We start from the raw sequence: 24,118 nt of genomic DNA on the forward strand, positions 1-24,118 counted from the left end.
TAAACTTTTTCCAAAGAAGAAGCATCATAGAGCAAGCTAGTTATTTACAAGGTAAATATCTACAGTATTTTTTTAAGTATTGCATAGTAAACGAGACCAAAAGACACAGATATCAATATGTTGTGTTTCACTTTAACAACACAAATTAGTCGAGTAATTTTAGAATAATATTTGATTCACATACCTGATTTACAAATGTTTTCAAGACATCCTGTCAATTTTTCACCAAGCTGTGCCGCCTGCATTACAAAGATTGACTCTTTGCCCGGAAACATTTTCATTTCATTATCAGAACACAGGTATACAACCGCAGAACTGTTGTCAAAGGTTGTCCATTGTCCTGATGCCAAAGGTAACAGCTCTAACTCTTGTACATTTTTGTAATTTTCTACATCTGATAGCAGATATGACAACACCCTTAACTTGTCATCACATGATAACGCTCTATATCCGTCACTGACTTGTAAATGTAATGCTAGTGATTCTGGGGTAAGGTCTTTTATATACGGGTAGTATATCTGCATGGCTTCAAATAACAGTCCCGGAAGTTTTGAATGTTTTAGTCCAGTTGCATGCAAACATCTAGTCATCGCATCCTGCATGTTGTGGGCATCGCTTTCAGGCAATGAGCTAAACGTTGCAAAACAAACGTCTTTTATCTGCATCCACTCCCTCGCTTGTGATACAAAGAGAATACGCTTCATTTCCAGTCTTTCATAAAGTTTTGTACTAAGTACTGACCACCGTTTATGGGTTTTATTTGACAAACTGTCATGTAATGGCATCATTTTATACACCGCTAAAACTGCGGTCTCTTCAGACTTATTCTCCTCCGCTTTTTTGATAGCTTCTAATATCAACTTTTCATATGCTTTAGGCAGAGCTTCTTCAATAAGGGCTTTGTTCCATAAAATAGATTTGTCATCTATCTGATGACCTTCCTGTTCTTCAGTTTGCCATTTCATATGGTGTCTATTCTGACTAAGTGCAAAGAATCCGTTCACGTGCACTGGTAATCCTGTCAGCCTTTCACCTTCTCTCGGTAATGGAAGGAAACAAAACACATGTCCTTCAAAGTCCCCAAAGCTCATGTCTAATGGTCGCGCAACCCCCACATATGGACTATAATTAAGATCTTTGTTCTTTATCAGTCTTCTGAAATCTTCTGACGCACTTTTCCTGACAAAGTAGTTTACAACAAGCCATTCCATTCTCGTATCAGTGTCAGCAGTTACTGTGTGTATTGTAATTTGTTCTGAAGTATAAATATCTTCATCGTCAAAATTCGGCTCCTTATTTCCTTTGATTAGAACACGGTTTCCAACCTTCCCATCTGTGTCCTCAATTTCAACTTTTAGTACTTCTGTCACTGGAACATCGTTTTCCTCGCGAATATGTAAAGAAATATGTTCAATATTCTTCAAAAATATCAACATATTTGAGGCTTCCGACTTTAATGCGTCAAACAGATCTCTGACCTTGGCTCCATTATACAAAGTTTCTGAGAGGTCGGACACTTCTTCCCTTAAAGGAAACCAAAAGACTGTCCCTTGGAAACCTTGTGATCCTACAGTGTTCCGACTTAGGCCAAATGTATCCTCCAAAGCATTCCAAAAAACATCCGGTTCTATATCATCTTCTGCGTAGTCATTAAGTGAACACAGGTCAAGTGAAGCATTTACCATTTCAGGATCAGATTGCTGGGGGTCGATCAAAAGTAACGTGTTACCACTGATCACACTTGGGAAATCTGAAAGAATGTAATGGCGTCCTCTTGTGTCAAAGGCATGTACGAGTATAGTTTATAAAAAATGTAACAAGTTACATTTGTAAAAGCGCATGTCTCATTAAAAGGCCTCGTTTAAAGGAAAAGTACATATAAGTCCATAATAAACTAATTGAAATTCTTAAACAATGAAAAGGGTATATAAATTCATTCCACTGACCTCTGACCTAATCGTGCGACATTGACCTTGATGATACATGACCGGAAGTTGCGTTCAGCGCCAAGTCTCATTTTTGATGACAGTTCAGGCTTTTTTTTGAAAATTCATCAATAGGGTAAAAGACTATAGCGTACGTGATATATTCAACCTTTGATCTCACCACGTGACCTTGAACCAAATTGACCAAAAAGTGCATTCTGCATGACGAATCATTATAGCTAATATTTTTGCAAGTAATTTCAGACGCCATAAAAATATAGAGCCGACACGCTATGTGACGGACGGACAGACGATTGACCTTTTTAGTAAGTTAATCGAAAATTCTTACAGGGTGAAAAATACTGAGAAGACAAAATTAAACAATGTCTAGATGTTTGTCAATATGACATCCCCTCTCCTTCCTGTCACTGCAGATGGTGAAACATTTTTAAGATAACTGCATCATGAACTTTTAAGCACTTATGTGTGTTTTAACTAATTCAAAGACCCTCTCTGGTCTGGCTGAGTAGAGTAACTCGCAAACAGGACATCAGGTCACAACTTTATATGCTGTACAACAATTCTTTAAAGTTTTATGAATCTAGGCCAAAAACTTTTTGAGATACGTGTGACACTAACTTGTATGCCCTTTATGCATATTTTTACAAAGTCAAGGGCAACAACTCTGGTCTTGCAGAGTGGAATCAACAACAAAACTTATACAAAATCACATGGTAAAAATATTCAGTCGTGGTTTCATGACTATAGGTAAAATATTTCTCATTTGTGACAAAGAATTTGAAAATCGCCCCAAGGGTTAAACAGTTGCACAGCGGACAACGGACAAACAGACAACCGGGCCAAAAACAATATGTCTCCCACAGATTGTCTAGAAGCCATAAGTAGATCTCATCACCACCCACCCATATTTTAAGATTTAAGTCAATACCTTGAATGGTTTTGAATCTGTGCTCCAGACACAAACGACAGATCTGACATTTGAACTCAATTTGGGACCATAACTTTTGACACATAAACCAAGTTCGTGCGCTCGAATACTTAGGCCCATGAGTATGTAAGTGATGCTGTTGCGGGTGCGGTCGGGAAACAATGTAGATAACAATGTAGATTGTTGCACTCGTTAAATCACCTCATCAGTAATGTTCCTGGTTTAAAATCAATACTTCGAATAGTTTTGAAGTTGTGCTTTGAAACAAAATACATACGACAAATATTTAACTCAATTTCTGACCTTGGCATTTAACCAACCGTCCAGGTTCATGCGCTCTGCACATCGTCTCATTGCCCACTACTTAAATATCAAGTTTAAAGCCAATACATTAAATGAATATTAAGTTATCCTCCGGAAACAAAATGACAGACAGATTTAACCTGGTTGTGACCTTGATCTTTGACCTCTTCACGTCGTCTCATCGTCACCTATCTATATGCCAAGACTGAAGTCAATACCTTAAATGGTTGTTGCTATAAGCATATGAGTGTATGTTTAATGCAATAAACTATTTGAGTTTGAGTTTGAGTTTGAGTTAAGTTATGCTCCGAACATGAAAATAGAAGAATAAACTTGACCTTTGAGTTCCATTTTTTACCTTGACCTTAAATGCAAAATTCCAACTCAGAACCTTGAACAGTTCTTATGTTACATGTATGCTAATGACACGAAATAAGACCAACAAATTTGACCTTTGAGTTCCATTTTGACCTTGACCTTTAAGCTACCAATCTGGTTTATGTACACAGAACTTTGTCTTATCTACACCTATCTATATGTAAGTTCAATGTCAATACCTTGAAATGTTACTGAGTTATGCTCCGGACACAAAATATGACGGACAGACGCACGCGCCATAACACAATACGTCCGTTTTTCCCGAATGGACGTAGGAAAATAAGTTTTTTTCTCGTGGTTGTGATATGCGATTTCCTACCTGTAATATGGAAGACAGACTTGAACCCAAGACCGAATCTGCCAACTTTCATAGGATCCTCCTGTTTCATGCTGCTATATATCATTTGTATATTTTCCCAGTCCTTTTCAGTGAAAACTGCGTCATTATACACACATAATGCAGGGCCCTATAATAAATAAATAAGTTTCTAGAATACTGAATCCCAGGGTTATAATTTGAATAATCTTGTTTGAGAACCACTAGGCAATGCTACATTCCAAATATCAAATACCTAGGCCTTGAACTTTTAGACAAAAAGATTTTTAAAGTTTCTTCCTATATAAGTCTATGTAAAACTTGGGACCCGAAGGACATGGCCTCTTTTCACCCCAGGGATATAATTTGAACAATTTGCAACATACCAAATATCAAAAGCATAGGCTTTGCAGTTTAAGGCAAGAAGATTTTTAAAGTTTTTTTCATATATGAGTCTATTTAAAACTTGGGATCCCCTGGGTGGGACCTCTTTTCACCTCAGGGGCATAATTTGATTATTCTTGGTAGAGGACCACTAGAAAATGCAACATACCAAATATCAAAACCTTAGGCTTTGCATTTCAGACAAGAAATTGTTTAAAGATTTTTTCCTATATAAGTCTAATAGTATGTAAAACTTGGGAACCCCGAGGCGGGGCCTCTTTTCACTCCAGAGTAACAATTTGAACAATCTTGGTAGAGGATCACATGTCAATGTTACATACCAAATATCAAGCCTAGATCTTGTGGTTTCAGACAAGAAGATATTTTTAAAAAATCCTATATAAGTCGGTGTATAACTTCAGACTCACGGGGCGGGGCCTTTTTTCGCCCCAGGGGCATAATTTGAACACTCTTTGTAATAGACCATTAGATGATGTCAAATGTCAAATATCGAGGCTCTACGCATTACGGTTTTGGACAAGAATATTTTTAAGTTTTTTCTTTCGGTTGTTATAGCAACCAGAGTTCTGTGTGGAATTCAATTCTTTGAACGATTTTGAAAGCAGGCCACCCAACAATCATTCCTGTGAAGTTTTGAGCAAATCTGCCTAGCATTTTGAAGAAGATTTTTTTAGAAAATGTTGACGGACGGATGACGCACGACGGACATAGAGCGGTCACAAAAGCTCACCATGAGCCTTTGGCTCAGATGAGCTGAAAAGGGGAATAATTATAATATGCCAGAAGACAGAGTTCTGGTTCTTACTGCAATCTATCAGTGAACCAAAGTATATTAAGTTCACTTCGGTAGTGTCAAAGATTTTATTAGCCAAAAATGAAAACATCTGCCTTCAATAGATATATTCTATACAGATACGGTATGTAACAATAACTGCATTAGATTTACCAAGGGGTGCAAAGTGTTTTACAACATTTTGGGAATATAATATTTTTATTTGATAGAATGGAACTGTACAAGTAAGTAGCATTTTTATAACAAACTTTTATGACTATCTACTATCTTTTAATATCATACCTTGAAAAATTTTGTAAATCTAGGAGTTTTCTCCCTTGCATCATCATTTAATTTTCTGTTGTCACTTAAGATTTTTATCTCAGTAGCACCGGCATCCTCGGCATTCTGAATTAGCTCCTGAAAAAATAGGGAAATAAATACAATGTATAGCATTACTGCGATTGTGTCTATCAATTTAATCAATTGAAAATGTCCCCCAATAGGATTTTTTTTGCTGCTACAATTTTTACTTTGTTGTATTTCTAATAGCTTCGACTGAAACGCTGAATACACTGAACAGAGACACTGAATACACTGAATTGTGACGCTCAAGGCATTGAAAACACTGAACTGAGATGCTGAATATACCGGACTGATAAACTGAATACACTGAACTGAGGCACTGAATACACAAAACTGAGGCACTGATAACACTGAACTGAGACACTGAATACACTGAACTGAGACACTGAATACACTGAACTGAGGCACTGAATACACTGAACTGAGGCACTGAATACACTGAGACACTGAACTGAGGCACTGAATACACTGAACTGAGACACTGAATACACTGAACTGAGACACTGAACTGAGAGAGTGAATACACTGAACTGTGAGAGTGAAACACTGAACTGAGGCATTGAACTGAGACACTGAATACACTGAACTGAACTGAGACACTGAATACACTGACCTGAGACACTAAACACACTTAACTGAGGCACTGAAAATACACTGAGTGAGCACTGAATAACTGACTAGAACTAAAACACTGAACAGCACTGTGAACTGACAACGTACACTAAAAACACTGACTGAGCACTTGAACTGAAACACTGAATACACTGAACTGAATACACTGAAATACAACTGAACTGCACTGACACTAAACAACGCTGAACTGAGACACTGAATACACTGAAATGAGACGTTGAATACATTGAACTTTGGCACTGAATACACTACACTGAGACACTGAATACACTGAGCTGAGACACTGAAAAGTCTCACTCCTCATACGCTGAACATAACTTAAACTGAGACGCTGTCAAATTAAATGAAAAAATGCTCCTTTTAAGAAAACTTTTTCTGTTATAACTTTTTTTCTATTTTGCATTTCTAACAGTTTATTTGCTGTTGAATATTCTTCAGCTGACACGCTGAATACAATGAACTGAGACAATAATTACACTGCAATGAGGACTTAACAAAGAACAAAGAATTCATTAAACTTAGCTATTAAATACATCAAACAGAAGCAATATTTACAATAACCAGATGATGGAAATAAGATGCTGAATAAACGGAACACAGGTGCTGAACACACTGAACTAGGAACTGAATTCAAACATTTAATACACTGAAAAGAGGACTGTACTGAGCACTGAATACACTGAACTGAGAACAGAAATGAGACTTTGAATAAGCTGAAATTAGGACTGAGCTGAGACATTAAATAAACTGGACGCGGAACATAATTGCTTAAGAATTGAACTGAGATAATACACTTAACTGAGACGTCATATACAACGAACGGAGGAGAGAACTGAGACGAAGAATACTCAGAACTGAGACCCTGAATACACTGAACTGAGGACTGAAATGAGACGCTGAATGCAATGAACTAAAATGATACTCTGAACTGAAGCGTTAAGGCGTTATATACACTGATCAGGGGACGGAACTGAGACAATGAAGACAATGAGCTGAAGACAGAAATGAGACGCCGAATGCACTGAAATGAGACCCTAAATACATTTTACTGAGATGGAATGTACAAGCTTACCATTAAACCTTACCTTAAGTATTTGACCGCCATCCGGATAATCCGATAAAATGCCTCTAAGCAGTTTGATCAATGGGGGCTGTTTCATCCGTGAGTAGCGTATAGCTTTCGTCTTCGTGACGCCATCGCTCGTTGACGCTGAAATATTATAAAATCATTCCCCTAATGTTAAAACTCAGAAGTATGAAAGCTAAATAAAGAAGAGGGCCATGATGGCCCTATATCGCTCACCTGAGCTTAGTTGCTTGCTTGGACTGTTTAAAAGTATTTACTAAATAAATACAGGCAGGTAATGTGTAAACCGTTTGAACAAACTTGATAATGATCCATGGCATGGCAGGATTCTGCTGACACAATTTGGTGTAATTCTAACCAGATTATTCAAGATAAGTATTGAAATATGTACGGGAAATTATACATGTGGCTCAAAGCTCTTTGCTAAAGCTTCAAAAACAAAAAGGTAGGTGATTAGGTCACGGTAATGATTATTCAAAATAACTACCAAAATCTGTATAAAAATATACAGGTGGTCCAAATCTCTTTGCTCTAGCTTCAAAAACAAGAAAGTAGGTCAGTAGGTCTTGGTTAAGACTATTCAACATGAGTACTGAAATCTCTATCAAAACTTCCACATGTGGTCCAAATTCTATACTGTAATTTCAACAAGAGCTGTCACAGGAGTCAGCGCGCTCGACTATTTCGATGCTGGATAGTGAAACTGGGCATATCTGAGGAAACTAGAGCTGTCACTTGAGTGTTTAATGACTCCAATTGTGGATGAAGATATTGCACAATAGCCTGAGTCTATGTCAAAAATATCAACTTAAAGTAATAAGAGAGGTAAAGATAAAATGTATCAAAACAGTATATAAGTATATCCTAAGCAAAAAGGGGCATAATTCATTAAATATTGGTGCCAGAGTTATGCACATTGTGTCATATGGTGTGGGTGATGATGTTGAATCAAATCCATTCAGTAATAACAGAGACAGAGTGAAAGTGCATCAAAACTTTAACCTAAAATTCTAAGTAAAAAGAGGGAATAATTAATGAAAAATTGGTGCCAGAGTTATGCACCTTGCGTCATATGGTGTGGGTGATGACGTTGAACAACTATTTTAAGTTTGAATCAAATCCATTTAGTAATAACAGAGACAGAGTGAAAGTGCATCAAAACTTTAACCTAAAATTCTAAGTAAAAAGGGGAAATAATTCATGAAAAATTGGTCCCAGAGTTATGCACCTTGTGTCATATGATAAGGGTAATGATGTTGAACAATTGTTTAAGTTTGAATCAGATCCATTCAGTAATGAATAACAGAGATAGAGTGAAAGTGCATAAAACTTTAACCTGAAATTCTAAGTAAAAGGGGGAATAATTCATGAAAAATTGTGCCAGAGTTATGCATCTTGTGTCATATATGTGGGTGATGATGCTGAACAACTATTTTAAGTTTGAATTAAATCCATTCAGTAATAATAGAGGAAGAGTGAAAGTGCACCAAAACTTTAACCTGAAATTCTAAGTAAAAAGGGGGAATAATTCATGAAAAAATGATGCTAGAGTTATGCACCTTGTGTCATATGATGTGGGTGATGATGTTGAACAACAATTTTAAGTTTGAATCAAATCCATTCAGTAATAACAGAGATAGAGTGAAAGTGCATCAAAACTTTAACCTGAAAATCTATGTGAAAAGGGGGGATAATTCATGAAATATTGGTGCCAGAGTTATGACCCTTATGTCAGATGATGTGGATGATGATGAGGAATAAGTATTTCAAGTTTGAATCAAATCCATCAAGTAATTACAGAGATAAGTTGAAAAAAGAGAAAGTGTAAAAAAACTTTAACCAAGGTGGGGACGTGGAAAGACGCCGACGCCGACGACGACGCCGGATCGAGTAGGATAGCTCTCCTTATACTTCGTATAATCGAGCTAAAAACGAGGAAGTAGGACAGTATGTAAAGATTAAGACTATTCAAGATGAGTATCGAAATCTGTATCATAAATTATACGAGTGGTCTAAATATCTTTGCCGTAGCTTCAAAAAACAAACAAACAAAAAACAAGAAAGTAGGTCAGTAGGCCAGGGTTAGGAATATTAAAGATGAGTATTGAAATCTGTATCAAAAGTTATACAAGTGGTCCAAGTTTATATGCTGTAACTTCAAAAACTAGAAAGTAGGTCAGTAGGTCATGATTAAGACTATTCAAGATGAATAGTGAATCTGTATAAACAATTATGCATGTGGTCTAAATTTTTACGCTGTAACTTAAAAAAAGAACGAGAAAGTAGGTCAGTACGTCACGATTCGATTAAGGCTATTCAAGATGAGTATTGAATTTTGTATCAAACTATACACTTGTGGTCCAAATGTTTTTGCAACTGCTTAAAAAACAAATAAGACCCAAACCATGCCGTCACTGGCGGCCATATTTTTTATCGAAATAGATCAGCTTGAGCAATTTTGGAGAATGGTTGCCAAGAGATCAGTTCTACAAAATATTTTTGAAATCGGACTAACAGTTTCCGAGGAGAAGAAATTTAAAGATTTTCCTTTCAGTTGCCGTGGCAATCCAAGTTCTGCATGGATTTCAATTCCTCGGGTAATTCTGAAAGGAACCATCTAAAAGACCAAAATAGACAATCAAACATGTAAAATATCTAAGCTCTGTGTAAACCTATCTATTAGTTTGTGAGTCCTAGGCTCAAGCATTGCCGAGGTCTACGGGCTTTTTGCTCTATGTAAAACAAGTGCCCACCCCACCCCCCTCTTTCCACCACAGGGGCACAATTTGAATAATCTTGTTGGGAAACCACTAGGCAATGCTACATGTAATGTATCAAAGGCCTAGGCCTTGAACTTTCAGACAAGAAGATTTTTAAAGTTTTCTTCCCATATAAAACTATGTAAAACTTGGGACCCCCAGGGCAGGAGCTCTTTTTACCCCAGGAGCATAATTTGAGGCAATGCAACATACCAAATATCAAAAGCCTAGGCCTTGCAGTTTTAGGCAAGAATAGTTTTAAAGTATTTTCCTATATAAGTCTGTGTAAAACTTGAGACCCCTTGTTTGGGCCTCTTTTCACCTCAGGGGCATAATTTGAATAATTTTGGTAAAGGACCACCAGGCAATGCACATACCGTGTATCAGAAGCCTAGACATCACAGTTTCAGACAAGAAGATTTTTAATGTTTTTCCCTATATAAGTCTATGTAAAACCTCGGACTCCCGGGACGGGGCCTCTTCACCCTAGGGTAATAATTTGAACAATAGTGATAGAGGACCACAAGGCAATGCAACATACCAAATATCAAAGGCGTTAGGTCCTGTGGTTTCAGACAAGAAGTTTTTTTTTATCTTTTCCTATATAAGTCTAAGTAAAACTTGGGATCCGCGGGGGCCTCTTTTCACCCCAGGGGTATAATTTAAAAATCTCCATAGAGGACCAGTAGGTAATGTCATATGCCAAATATCTAGGCTCTATGCCTTGCAGTTTTGGACAAGAAGATTTTTTCAGTTTTTCATTTCGGTTGCTATGGCAACCAGAGTTCTATGTGGAATTCAATTCTTTCAAAAATTTGAAAGGGGACCACCCAAGGATCATTCCTCTGCAGTTTTGTGTAAATCTGCCAAGTGGTTTTGAAGAAGAACATTTTTTTAGAAAGTGTTGAAGGACGCAACGACGGACGACGGACGACGGACTTCGAGCGGTCACAAAGGCTCACTATGAGCCTTTTGCTCAGGTGAGCTAAAAATACAGAAATGTCAGGTTTGAAAAACATTGTTCTGGCTGGTTCAAAGTTGAGAGCTTAGTACTTGGTAAAAACGTAAAGAAAATGCACTGATAACCACAGCCATATACTCAACTTCTTTTATTTTAGGGATTTTGGTTTGTTACTGATAGAATACAACCTTGCAAGAATAAAGTTTAACATTCAAATCTGTTATTATGCTCCCTGATACTTTTCAATATTAAATGGAATAAATTATATATTCTTTTAAAGTCTATGTGACAAATCAAAGAGTGTTTTTACATTTTTCTTCCTTTTGTGTTGCAGGGTATATATATTGAAATATCATGTACGCTACATCCGGGATGACTTACTATACATGTTGTTAATGTATACAGTGCTTTAGGGTATAGCGGATAGCTAACTATTTTTTCCTGCATTCTAATTCAATGAAACAGAAATTAGTAGTTTTTTTTTCTGTATATAAGACAGAAAACAGCGATTCTTTTCAAATCATTCAGCATTTAATAGAAATTCATGTGATTTTTCTCTCTATGCTATTGTTTACATACGTGCTGGTTCTTTTTACGTGTTCGGGATAACTCACTGATGAGCGAGTTCCTGGCCTCCAGCGGTTATAACCAGCACTGTATAAGCATTGCCCCGGTCGGGGATCGAAACTATGTCAACTGTTTGATAGTTTTTGTTGTTGTTGTTTTTTTTTGTACCACATCACTTTCTCTTTATACATATGAAATCTTTATACATATGAAATAGGTTATCTTATCAGCAGTCCATCTATAAAATATCATTTAGCAACACAGATCAGAAAAATACCACATGAAATATTATATTTTATAATATACAAATAAATTACACTTCTTATAATTAGTAATTAGCAACGAAATTATGTAAGCCGAGATAACTTACCCATTCTGCAGTGATATATACTGGAACTACTTTTCAACCTTTATCCATAGCGTACAGATTGTAGAATCTGAAAACAGAAAGATGTCAGATGTTGAGAACGGTTTCATTTAATTAATAATAATTATTAATAATAATATATTGTTTTTCTAAATAAATTACACCATCAGATCAGTTTGAGAGCCTATACTCAATGCCGAGAAATAGTTAACTATATTCAAACACGAACGTACGTATCGTATCTGTCTATATATTCCATATGTTTCAGTGTATTGCCAATAATTTCAAACAACAATCGTGGATTTTACAAGCCTTCTTTCTACTTTCTATTTCTACTTTCTTTTTCAATACGGTAACATAGTGTAATAAAAGGGAAGTCCTAAATCAGTCATCATATTAGAGATTTTCAACTTACTTCCACGCGGACTGCGGACAGCGGACTGCGTACTTACAGTAGGGGTTTTCTCAAAATATTTAAAGGTTCGCAAGAAAAAAGATACATATGGTATATATATTTCTTTTACCTATATGTGTAGTAACTTTTGCCTTCATTGTAGAAATGTATGTATTGTGATATAATCATCTGCTAATACAATACATACGTTTGAAAATATATGGATAGTGAACAGGCTACATTTAACACAATCATGTAATCGCAATTTTCAGATGTCATATTCTATTACTTTTAGTTCATGTCACATTTAAACGAGTCGGCTACATTAATGTCTACATGTAGGATGCCTCTAGATTCAGCTTAATACCCTGTCGCATTTTACTTGCCTTAAGAATGTTCTTCAAATACCCGTATGCTTTAACATTTTGTTTTGATATTAAGACATTTCTTTCGCGCGACTGGAACAACTTGGAACCCACAGTGCAACGATAAACTTCACCTTAATATGTTCATGCATTAAAATATGCAACTTGAAACATGGATTTGAAGATAACGGCGATTCCTATAAAAACAGTTTTGTTTTAATTTGTGTCCGTCCATACGATTCCTAGACTAACAAAAACATAAGAAAAAAAAGCAGTACAAAATATAATTGTGAAAAAAATTGATACATTCTGAATAAAACAAACGTCCGTTTATTTTTTGTTGCATAGTATAAATGCCGTGTTCTCGTAGACTTCTGTATGGAAAAAGTCATTGTTTTTCATTAATGTTTGATAAATGTAGAATGTTACATAAAATCATGAGAAGTTTTAATGGACTATCTTAAATGATTTAGTTCAACACTTTGTCAAAACATACGGGAAGTTCTCATACATGCATCTTTCATCCCCGTCGAAACGAGATCCGATATATTACAATAATTTAGCGGCAACATCCTGTATTAGTTATGTATCAGCATGTTTGAAAATTAAAAAAAAAAGAATATCATCTTCATATAAACATAATCTGATATCAAATGATCGAGGCAAGCTCGATCTTGATGACTGAGATCACGCCAAGACTGAATTCCTGGGCTTCTGTTTTCAAAACATTTTGAGTCCCAGCCGAGTTTGATAATGAAACATTGTCATTGATATCAATATTGCATGTAACAATTTAATATTTAAATTCATGACTATTTTCAAGTGACTATTCAGTATGGATTGTCAGTCTCAGCTGGAATTTAATCTTTAAATACCATTAAAACTAGATGTCAACATTTCAATCTAAAACCCAGCTGACACCTAAAATTGTTTTGTGAAGAAAGGGCCTGGGAAGTGTCCAAGGTCAACATTCCGATCATATTCCAAAAATGTTTTATGGCCAGTAAATGCATAAAACTGTCAACAAAATTATATTTTTGACTTAATCAACTCCTATGACGCCATTTGAGCAATTCTGTGTGCTCATTTGATACAACAAGCTTAGAAGTCGAGACTAGCCTTTTATCATTATTGACAAAGCCTTTTAAGTCGAACACATGAAAAAATGGTATGTGTACATGTAGATACTTGTCTTCAGGGAACTTGAACAAAGATTTAAACTCATGAAAACTCAAGGTCTATATTGGTTTAAAAATTCATAATGTAGCCATCACGTATATCATGATAGGGTGACCGGGAATACTGAATGATTTCAGTATCGTATAAAACTGAATTTGTAGGGTTTGAAATAGTTAAGAATATATAATACCACCGCGGTGTATTACAATGTCACCATCGTACCGTGCATATTCCAAATTGTGCGTCGTACAATAGCATTTCAGCGTCGCGCGTGCTACAATACGAAACCCCATGCTCAATATACACTATATACATTTTAGATACCAAAAATGTTGTTGTGATCCCCTACGCATATGGATCGGGTGAACATCTTGTGGCGCAGGGGAAGATTGTCTGTCTCCTCACCAGAAGGTCATTGGTTCAAATTCTGGTTTATAGTGTATGTTGATCGTTGAATCAACAGCCGTTTTTACTGCTAGAGAATACTTGCTAGAACCTCACGAAATTGACAGCAATCATATAAATAAGTTGCAGCACTTCAAATAAAAAAGAACAAGTTTGCGATACAGATCCTCTAGCTTCTTGTTCATTAATACGGTAGTCGAAAGACATTAATAAAAAAGCGATATAAAAAGTAAAAGGGTGAAAATTTTTAAAATTGCGCCCACACTGTTAAAAAGTTTGTAAGACAAAATATATTGGTAATTCATATACAATAAAACGGATATTGATAAATCTTATAGCTATCTTTCCTCAGATATTTTGAATGAAAACAGTATTACGGCATTAGAACCGGATGCTAAATATGCAACTGTTCAGTTATGCATAACTTCCTCATATACAGTTTGAGAAAACCCCTATAGTAAGTCCGTAGTCCGTGGTCCGCAGTACGCGTCGAAGTAAGCTGAAAATCTCTATTTATAGCTTATTAGCTTTGTATATTGCGCGACTTTAGGAGCGCAATATTCTTCCGCTGAAGAACGAGTGCGTATTTCCTGATGCAAAGATAATAACCTTTTTATTACATACTCATCTTCACGTATAAATAAAATGTAAATATCATAAATTTGTTCAATAGCATGAATATGACTGACAATACTGAACTAAATAGAAAAAATAGTGTAACAACATACACTGAATTACGTCACGCACCCGATATCCTTTCCGCAGCCTTAACGTACTAAAACGTATTAGCGTCTGATGGCCCTTTCACGCTTCCTAAGAAAGAACATTTATTACACGAAACTTATTTTGAAAATATTTCTGAAATGTCTAGGTTTGCAACTTTCAAATACGGTTATATCTTACATCTGAGGCATATACTGACACTCTCAGACAACATCAAAAATGACAATTTGAGCGATTTGATGAAGTTCCGAAATTATCAATGTACCCTTGGTCCGTTACGGACCCCTGTGGGATTTGTGTTTATCCAGAGCTCAAATACTTTTTAATAGATTAAAAGCTGACATGCTGTACTAAAGCCCAGGTAATTTCAATTCGTGATAAAGTGCTGAAAATTGGCTCCCCAATAGCAAAAAAAAAAAAAAAAGGAGGTTCACGCGCATACATTTAGACGGGCGGGGTGACCCCTGCGCGTGACCCCTGACTATCTACGAATCAAAATGCGGCTTTCGTTTTCAAGTTTAGCATTTCTACTTTCATTTTATTTACTTCCGGAAATAGCTGAAGGTCAAGTGACGTCATTTTCTGTGTTGTCAAAAACATACATATACCTGGCGAGGTTGCATAAATATGTGCTGGCCGTCCTAAGGTTATGAAATTCAGGCGTCAGTGTATGGAAAAATATTGACGTTTCCGGTACTAGTGTAACTTAACGTGGAATAGAAACGAGTATGTAATAAGCACTATTATACATTCACACTAAACCCTTACTCTAAGAAACTATCACTGTTAAGATGAAGTAGGATGGTTGTATGGACAGACGGACAAACTGACCCATTTAAATCGCATTCTAAATGTAGCTTTCAATTATATATTTTTATAACTGACGTTTATCTTAAAAATGATGATAGACGAGATTTTGTCAGAAAACCAGTTTGAATTCAGTTTAATAAAAATGGTGATGAAAAAGAAGAAAAAGACAAGGCTTACTTCATGCAGGGTTTCTTATCAACTGCACTTTTCCTTTAAACCAAATGTCTTTAAATATATTTTCAAAAATTGTATATCTAAACATATTCATAACAGTTTATTAGGTTCACATAAAACCTTTCAGACGGATTTGATAATTTTCAAATAATCAGACCGATAAACTTTTCACTTATCACAAATAAAGTAAGGTTATCTGTCAACAATACTGAAGTGATAAAACATGTCAACAAGCAAATTAGTAAAACGGCAGTGGCTCTATACTTTTGCCCATTTTTTATACCAACATTATATATTATATATACATTTCGGTATAACTAGATATCCGATCGCACTTGACAATAAAACTCTATTATAGTGTTTTAGTACATATACTTGACACTTGACAATAAAACTCTATCATAGTGTTTTAGTACATATACTTGACACTTGACAATAAAACTCTATCATAGTGTTTTAGTACATATACTTGACACTTGACAATAAAACTCTATCATAGTGTTTTAGTACATATACTTGACACTTGACAATAAAACTCTATCATCTATCATAGTGTTTTAGTACATATACAACTGAATGATTGTCTCAGGGCAAGATACAGCAGACGCCCCAGTTCCAGAAGCTTCCCTGTCAGGTTATCCAGTGTGTCTGATGTAAATCATCCATTACACAGGACACATCCCAATGTTAGTAGTTTTTAATTGGAGGAGGGGTGCTCGTTTTCATTCACAAAACGGTCACAATGAACACCTAGTTTCGTAACAGTGTTGCCATTATCTTTTGCTCAGTGGTATGCATGTAAGCCATGCCTTCCGATACATGATTGACTATAGTGATAGTGACAGGGAAAAACAGCTTTATCATTAAAAAAATGCGGGATGTTATTAATTTCACGATGGTTATTATGTGTTCGTCAACGTGCTTATTTGTTTGATTCATTTATTCAAACAAGGCGGAAATCTATCACATTTTGTAACCAAATGATTACTTGCGAAATAATCAGAGTTTAAGGATCATATTTTTGGTTAAAATATCAATATGCTATCAGTCAAAAATCACATGGACATATCTTTATCACAGTTTTACGTCCGCAATTTTAGCTCAAAACGAAAATCAGTTTACTAATACCTTGCCTGCTTATATTAGGCCCTATTCTTTATCACGAGGAAGTTGTGATTTTTGAAAATTAAATCTGCAATATGCACTTGATTAACTGACATCCGAAAAAAGGGAAAGGTAAAGGTCTTGTTTATTACAGTGTCACCCCTACTGAAAGGGCCGGCCAGATTTGGCTTATGAGACACATTTACTGTGCGTAGCTCTTAACTCCTACCTCTATGCCAGGCGCCAAGCGGATAGAAGTCGGTAACCATTCATTTAACTAGCTCGCGGCTCACGAACCGGCCTTTTCGAAATGAGTCCCATGACAAACATCCCGGACGAAAGCTCCCATGGAGCTCGACCTCCGACCTCCCGATCCCGAGGCGGACGCCTTAACCACTGGGCCAATATCATGGTCCGCCAAAACGCCGACCTCATTTCAAAACAGAAGATATAAACAAATTATTGAACAGTTGCGGTGGTTTAAATGACAGTTATTGTCTTGCCAGTTAGTTCGCAAGCTAGCTGAATTATTTCCCTACGTGAAAGAATTGGACCGTATGCGAGGCAGAGGCCACACGAAAGACAGCTTTGTTTGTATCAGTGATCAACACCGGAAACGTTGAAAAACAATAAAATTTCCGTTCACAAAGACTTAGACATGTATGTAACTCTGTTTTTGGACTTCCTCTGTTTTGTCCCTATTATCAGATCATTCTGTATCTGCACTGACATAAAGCGTGAAGTGGCTGTGATATATATAGTTCAGCACCTCTGAACTTGTTCATCACGAAAGTGGTGCTCTATGAATTTGGTATAATACATAATTTATCGCAGCATTGAATGGCATTTCGTTCAGAAAACCATTTCTCATTCTGCTATAATTGGTGGACATTCCGCAAAATCCAGACAGTAAAGTTTTTAAGTGACATAAGCAAAATATATCTCTGTTATTTAAACAAAGCATAGAACGGCAAAGTTACAAGTTGTCAACAGCATAATTATATGTTCAAAATCTTTGCACGCAGCCATGCATGGCGAGACAAGCTCTGGAAATGAAGCAATGCTATTTGCGACGACTCAAACAATCCAAGTGGAACCAAAGTTGTGCTTATTGTCGGGTTAACGCCGTACCGACACAATTATAGGTCATATCGCGATTTTCCAGCTTTGGTGGTGGAGGAAGACCCCAGATGCCCCTCTGTGCATTATTTCATCGATTATTATCCACCGACCTTCCATAAGCCAGCTGGATGGCTTCCTCGCATGAAGAATTCAACGCTCCGAGTGAGGTTCGAACCAATATCGGTGAGGGGCAAGAGATTTCATGAAAAACCCAGAGGCAATCACTATTACCTCAGTTGTTTTCTGTATTAGTTTGATGACAATAATGACATGTAGCAGAACCAGTTATTTGATTAATAAGTATTATGTTTATTAATCATTTAACTTATGCATATTATTAGTTTACGTGTTTAACCATGCATGTTTAACCGTGTTATGATAACACGGTTAAACATGCATGGTTAAACACGTAAACTAAATAACAGGAAAACTTATATACATGCAATTTTGAATACAAATCTAATATAGAAAACCCGACAAGTTTACAAAAAGAAACTAAAAAAAAAAAAAACTACTAAAAGGTAACAATAGCTTTTGTCTCGTTATTGTATAATGCAACTTGATATCGAATTTCTCACCCCCGTGATTAGAATAACGATTAAACGCGCCGGGCTTAAAACACCTTTTGTTTAGATTTTATAAAAGGTCGTGGGTTCGAGACTTCGTATACTCTTGGCATTTTACACATATCTTTATCTGATATTTAAATTGTGCTTTAGTTATTTTCTTTTTTTATATATTTTAATAATTTCCTTGTATAGATAATGTGTAAAACTTAACACATTAAACGCGATGACACTTATTATGCATATACATAAACATAATTACTATTCAAAAGCACCATCCGCATCTGAATAATACACATCGGGAGTATCAGTTGCCTTATAACTATCTTCCATAATTGAGCCGCGCCATGAGAAAACCAACATAGTGCGTTTGCGACCAGCATGGATCCAGACAAGACTGCGCATCCGTCAGGATCCATGCTGTTCGCTTTCAAAGCATATTGCATATAGAGAAACTATTAGCGAACAGCATGGATCCTGACCAGACTGCGCGGATGCGTAGGCTGGTTTGGATCCATGCTAGTCGCACTATGTTGGTTTTCTCATGGCGCGAATCATATCACCTGATCCATTACAATATTCATGCTATTGTTACTAGCTAACTCATTGTCAACAGAATTTCAAGTTAGATCGTGTACATGATTCAGCAAAATGTACACGTATATTATCCCTTTCATTACAATCAGTCTTAATAGTCATAAATTAAAAATATATATAGATCTATATATATAAAAAGGGATCCAATTTCAAACTCATATACAAATGTATAGCAATGTAAAACAATAAATAAATTAAATTATAAACTGCTTACCAAAATATCCTTCCTGCTCGTCATAGTTATGTCGTCTGCTCTATCGTGTATTCAAAACGAAAAGTAGATCATTGAGTTTTCAGAAAATGTCTGGTATAATCAATAACGAATAACTGATAGGCAAGAAATCAAAACCTGTTTTAAATTAAAATTTTCAAGCAATAGTTTTGTGCCCTACAAATTACCCTGCAAACCAGCACAACAAAGTTTAAACTATCTTTTTGTAAAATAAATAATAAGATTCGCCAAATATTGACTAAAAAGTTTCTAGAAAAAAAAGAAAGAAACAATAAATCATGTAAGTACAGAGTGTTTCATAATAACATGACCATCATGAAAATCTGAAACAATCATAGATTTTCCATATTTTAGTATATAGAAAAAAAAGCGTCCAAATGAAACCTAAAATCTATTGCAATATTTTATGGTGGCTGATTTGTGCCATCTTGTTATTTGATTCTGTCGCAGACGTGGTTATAGGCATAAAGACACTAAATTGGTAAATGGCGCGAAAAATATGGTAGTCGCATATTGGCGTTATATAATAGTCCTCAGTTTTTTGTTGTTTTTTTTTTGCTTTGTAGAGCTAATTTCCTTATTTTCTTTGCACTATTTTGCTGAAATCACATGACAGTTCTATGCTTGATATTTTGGAAGCATATTCATAATGAAATACACCACCACTATAATTTGGAGTCTCATTTTTCAGCTGATTTTGCAGTTCTGGGTGTGTTTGACTTAAAATATCTTCTTGCATCAAACATGACCCTCACTTTTCTTTTCAGCTATTTCGTGTGTTGCCCCGCGAAACGTCGCCCACCGAACGTTGGTATGGCGCCTCGCCGAACGTTGCATCGACACACGTCGCCTTGCCATATTTCTCCAAGACATGCGTTGCTCCGCCGAATATTGCGCCGACAAACGTTGCCCAGAAAAACGCCGAATGTCTCCGCACCAAACGACGTCTTTTTGCCTCTCAAATGATATGACAGCATTGTTTGAATTGGAGATAAAAGGGAGTAAATTTTTTAATAGTTCTGATATATTTGTTAGTCCCTTATGAAGTGTTACCAGAGGCGCCCGTGCAAACGTTTGGTTGAGCAAGGGCTATCTGAGATCTTATCCGGGCAGTTACTTTCAAACTCACAGACATTTTTTTTCATTTCCTCAATTATATGGCCAGTGGCATACAAAACCCGGGCCTTACATTACGTCCGTTGGGTGGCATTCGACGGGGCAACTTTCGGCGGGGTGGCGTTTGTCGGTGTGACATTCGGCGGGCGACGTTCGTCGGTGAGGCATCCGGCAGGCGACGTTTGTCGTTCGGCGGGGCGACATTCGGTGGGGCGACGTGTGTCTGGGCGACGTTTTTCGGGACGACGTTCGGCTGACGTTTGTCGGTTTGTCTCTAGGATAAAACGAAATAACGAAATGGCACAAATCAGCCACCATATATTTATATATATTTCAAAATTATTATAATTACCATGTGATATAATATCATGTAATACAAGACTTTTGTTGTTTTGTGTGTGTGTGTATTTGATATGCTGTCTTCCTTAAATTTCGAGCGATATGTATACAAGAACAAGAAATATCTTTTAAAAAGATGGTCGGCGAATTGTATTAAGACAATAAGTTTATGAGGTTTTCAAATCATTTGTGCTATTCTATCATCTATCTAACATTTTGAAAATAGCAAAACTAAACACAATACTTAAAGAATTTAAATGGTTCTCTTTTAATTTTTCACAAAGGTCTCGTAACGGTGCAATATTGTTTCGTTTTTTTTCTATGTCGAATAATTACAGCAGTGGTCTTGAAGTCACTTCTCTACCTAGAAGACATTAATCGATCGGCTAATCACACCCTCATTCATGTGATACGCAGACCGTATTCAGCCCTCCCTGTAAATTGATACATATTGGTATTTGAACAGGTTTCTATTACATTTATTTAACTTACTTATCATTATAGATATATCAATACTCTTGCTAAATATACTGAGCGAAGCGTAGCTTTAAAACTGTAAACAGCGTCATTAAACACTCCTTGTTTGACATTTCACTTATTAGTAAGTCAAGAACAATTTTTTTTTTGCTGCCCGAAGGGCGAGTATATAGTTGTCCCTTTGTCCGTACTTCCGTCTGTCCGTCACACTTTTGTCCGGAGTATTACTTGAAAAGTCTTCATGGCATTTGATTGAAACTTTACATAATCAAAGAGACCAATGAGACAAAGTGCATTGTTAAAGAATCATAACTCTATCTTGCCTACCGTTTGAATAATCTTCCTTTATCATACAAAATAAGGCTTGTTTAGAGCCTTACTTTAAATGTATTAATGGCATTTCATTTAACGGAAAGTGGAGTGTCAAAAAGCCATAACCCTACTATACTTGTTTTCGAATTGTCTCCCTTTATTACATAACAAAAGGCTTGTCCGGAGCATTACTTGAAAAGTATTAATGGCATTTCATTGAAACCTCACTAAATGATAGAGGCCATTGACAAAAAGCATAGTGTCAAATAACCAAAACTCTACCTTACCTACTTTTTGAATTATCTCCCTTAAGCACATGCATCGGGGAGCATCATTCGGTTTTACCGATTCCTTGTGCTAATGTGACTACCCCGGAAAATTTTGAAACCAGTTGATCAATCTGGTGCATTCCGGGCGATCTGAGGTTCTTTATTTGGTACTGAAAAGGACAGGTTTTGTCAAAATAAACCAAAATAACATACTAGTCATAGTTTATGTTTATGACTTGTCAGACTCATTCTCGGTAAGTATCTCGGAATAGAATTTCTTGACCCGACTTCTAAGGATTTTTATTGGGAGGGGTTACCAAAGGCTATTAACGTAGAAATAGTAAAGAGCGTTATAGGAGCTCATGGAAACTTAGTCAGATTTTTAATGTGCGAGCGTAGCAAGCGAGAAGTTATGCATATTTAATATTTTTCACCCAGAGCAAAAAATAAATTACCTATGCGAGCGTAGCGAACGACAAAAAATGTGTATATTTTATTTTTCACCCAGAACAAGAGATAAATTACGTATGCGAGCGTAGCGAGCAATGAAAATGCATGCATATTTTGCTGTTTTCACCCAGAACAAAACGGTCAAATTACCTATGCTCCGGCGATCTGAGGGGAGGGGGAGGGGGGCGACGCCGGGTGCGCCCCCCCCCCCCCCCCGAATCAGCCCTTGGCATATGACAAAGAAAATCACAAAATTTTACTCTGTTGTTGTATGAGGAAACCGTGCTCCAATCCCTGGCAGTCACATTCTTTAGACTCACCAAAGAAACATTTCTATGGATCCATATTTAAATCAGCATAGCATTCTTGTAAAAGGTGGTTCCCAAAAAATCCGTTATAGTTATAGATAATATGGAAACCATCTTTGCCCCTCACGGCCATGTTTAACATAGCGAATGATCCGACGGCCACCCGATAAATTTATGCACAACAGCCATATATAATAAGAAAATCTGAGATTCGACTATTCTATACAGGTAACTTAATGGGCTTAATGAAATGTAGTTGAAGGTAACATTACTGTGATGAAAAGAAGTAAGTCAAGAGAATAAGTCTTAATTTCGGTTGCTATCGCAACCGGAACTCTGCATTGATGACTCCATATTTTCATGTATCGAAAAAGCACCTATAACCTGAACAATTTTTTTCTCTGTTATGCCTGGTCAAACCTGACTCTGTTGTTAAACAGAGGATGCTCATAACAATAAGTACGGGGGCTGATGACGGACCTACGATGGACATCTCATGAACATAGATACACCACCAATACAGCATGATAGGTGAACTTAATATGTCCAGGATTATCTGTGAAAGAAATAAGAATATAACTATAAAACTTTTTCGTGCTTTGCAAAAGTCTTCACCGAACCTTTTTAGAGATTTAAATTTAACTGTATAATGTCGTAAAAATCCGTAAGAGTTACTAAAGAAATTTTTGTTATTTGCCCCACAGACCTACTAAGGTATTAAGATAATATGCAGCCCTTAGTTCAAGCTTTACAATGAACTCACTTGATAACGTTTGACATGATGCCAGAAATAGGAAGAAAGATGTCTACTGTCTGCCCTTTGTGTTTCCACAGACAATTATAGGTTATAGCGTACATGTGTTAGGCTGCGTGTGTAACGTGAAGTTTCTTTGGGGAATTTCAGCTCAAATTCAGTTTTTCGAGTATTATTTATTTGTTTGGCTCGAGTCCACTTAATTGAGGAAATTAGCATAATATCCAGATTCTGTTTCTTCTTTTATTCAGTTTTCGACAACAATATATGGATGTCCACATAACAACAATAATTTCTTGAACAAAATTAAATTAATTAAAACTTTGTAATTATCTAGTCGGATATCTCGACATGAAACACAGAAGTATATGTCCTTCTTATTTCGTAGGTAAAATTCTTCTGATTTCTGTTTTCATTGACTTTTTATGAGGTTCATGACAACAATAAAATTAACCAATGATATTGCAGGAATCCTACATGTCCCCTAGCAACAAATCTCGCATACCGCGATATCTAGCGAGATTTCACGTGATTTCACGTGACCAGGGACCACTGTCCTTGCGTGTCAAAAGATTATATAGAGGATATTTGTTTGTTTCAGTGAAATATCAATTTTATTTCACAAGTGAGCATC

The 24,118-nt window shown here is 36.3% G+C and overlaps 1 protein-coding gene across 2 annotated transcripts in view; it reads right to left on the bottom strand.

The window, feature by feature from the left end:
- The window catches only part of LOC123550635 (sacsin-like), a 38,239-nt gene extending 18,734 nt beyond the window's left edge, over positions 1-19,505 (bottom strand). The window contains exons 1-6 of one of the 2 annotated variants that reach the window (XM_053545295.1): positions 19,442-19,505; positions 11,792-11,858; positions 7,133-7,257; positions 5,352-5,468; positions 3,875-4,022; positions 185-1,750 (exon numbers count right to left, since the gene is read on the bottom strand). In XM_053545295.1, the coding sequence (XP_053401270.1) occupies positions 185-1,750; positions 3,875-4,022; positions 5,352-5,468; positions 7,133-7,257; positions 11,792-11,795 (1,960 nt within the window). In that variant the 5' untranslated portion in view covers positions 11,796-11,858; positions 19,442-19,505. Of the gene's footprint in view, positions 1-184; positions 1,751-3,874; positions 4,023-5,351; positions 5,469-7,132; positions 7,258-11,791; positions 11,859-12,021; positions 12,122-19,441 lie in introns of those variants that run through there. The other variant, XM_053545296.1, reaches the window with a different exon arrangement.
- Between the last annotated feature and the right edge of the window lie 4,613 nt (positions 19,506-24,118).

This window comes from Mercenaria mercenaria, chromosome 6, assembly GCF_021730395.1.
Source record: "Mercenaria mercenaria strain notata chromosome 6, MADL_Memer_1, whole genome shotgun sequence".
NCBI classification, from domain to species: domain Eukaryota; kingdom Metazoa; phylum Mollusca; class Bivalvia; order Venerida; family Veneridae; genus Mercenaria; species Mercenaria mercenaria.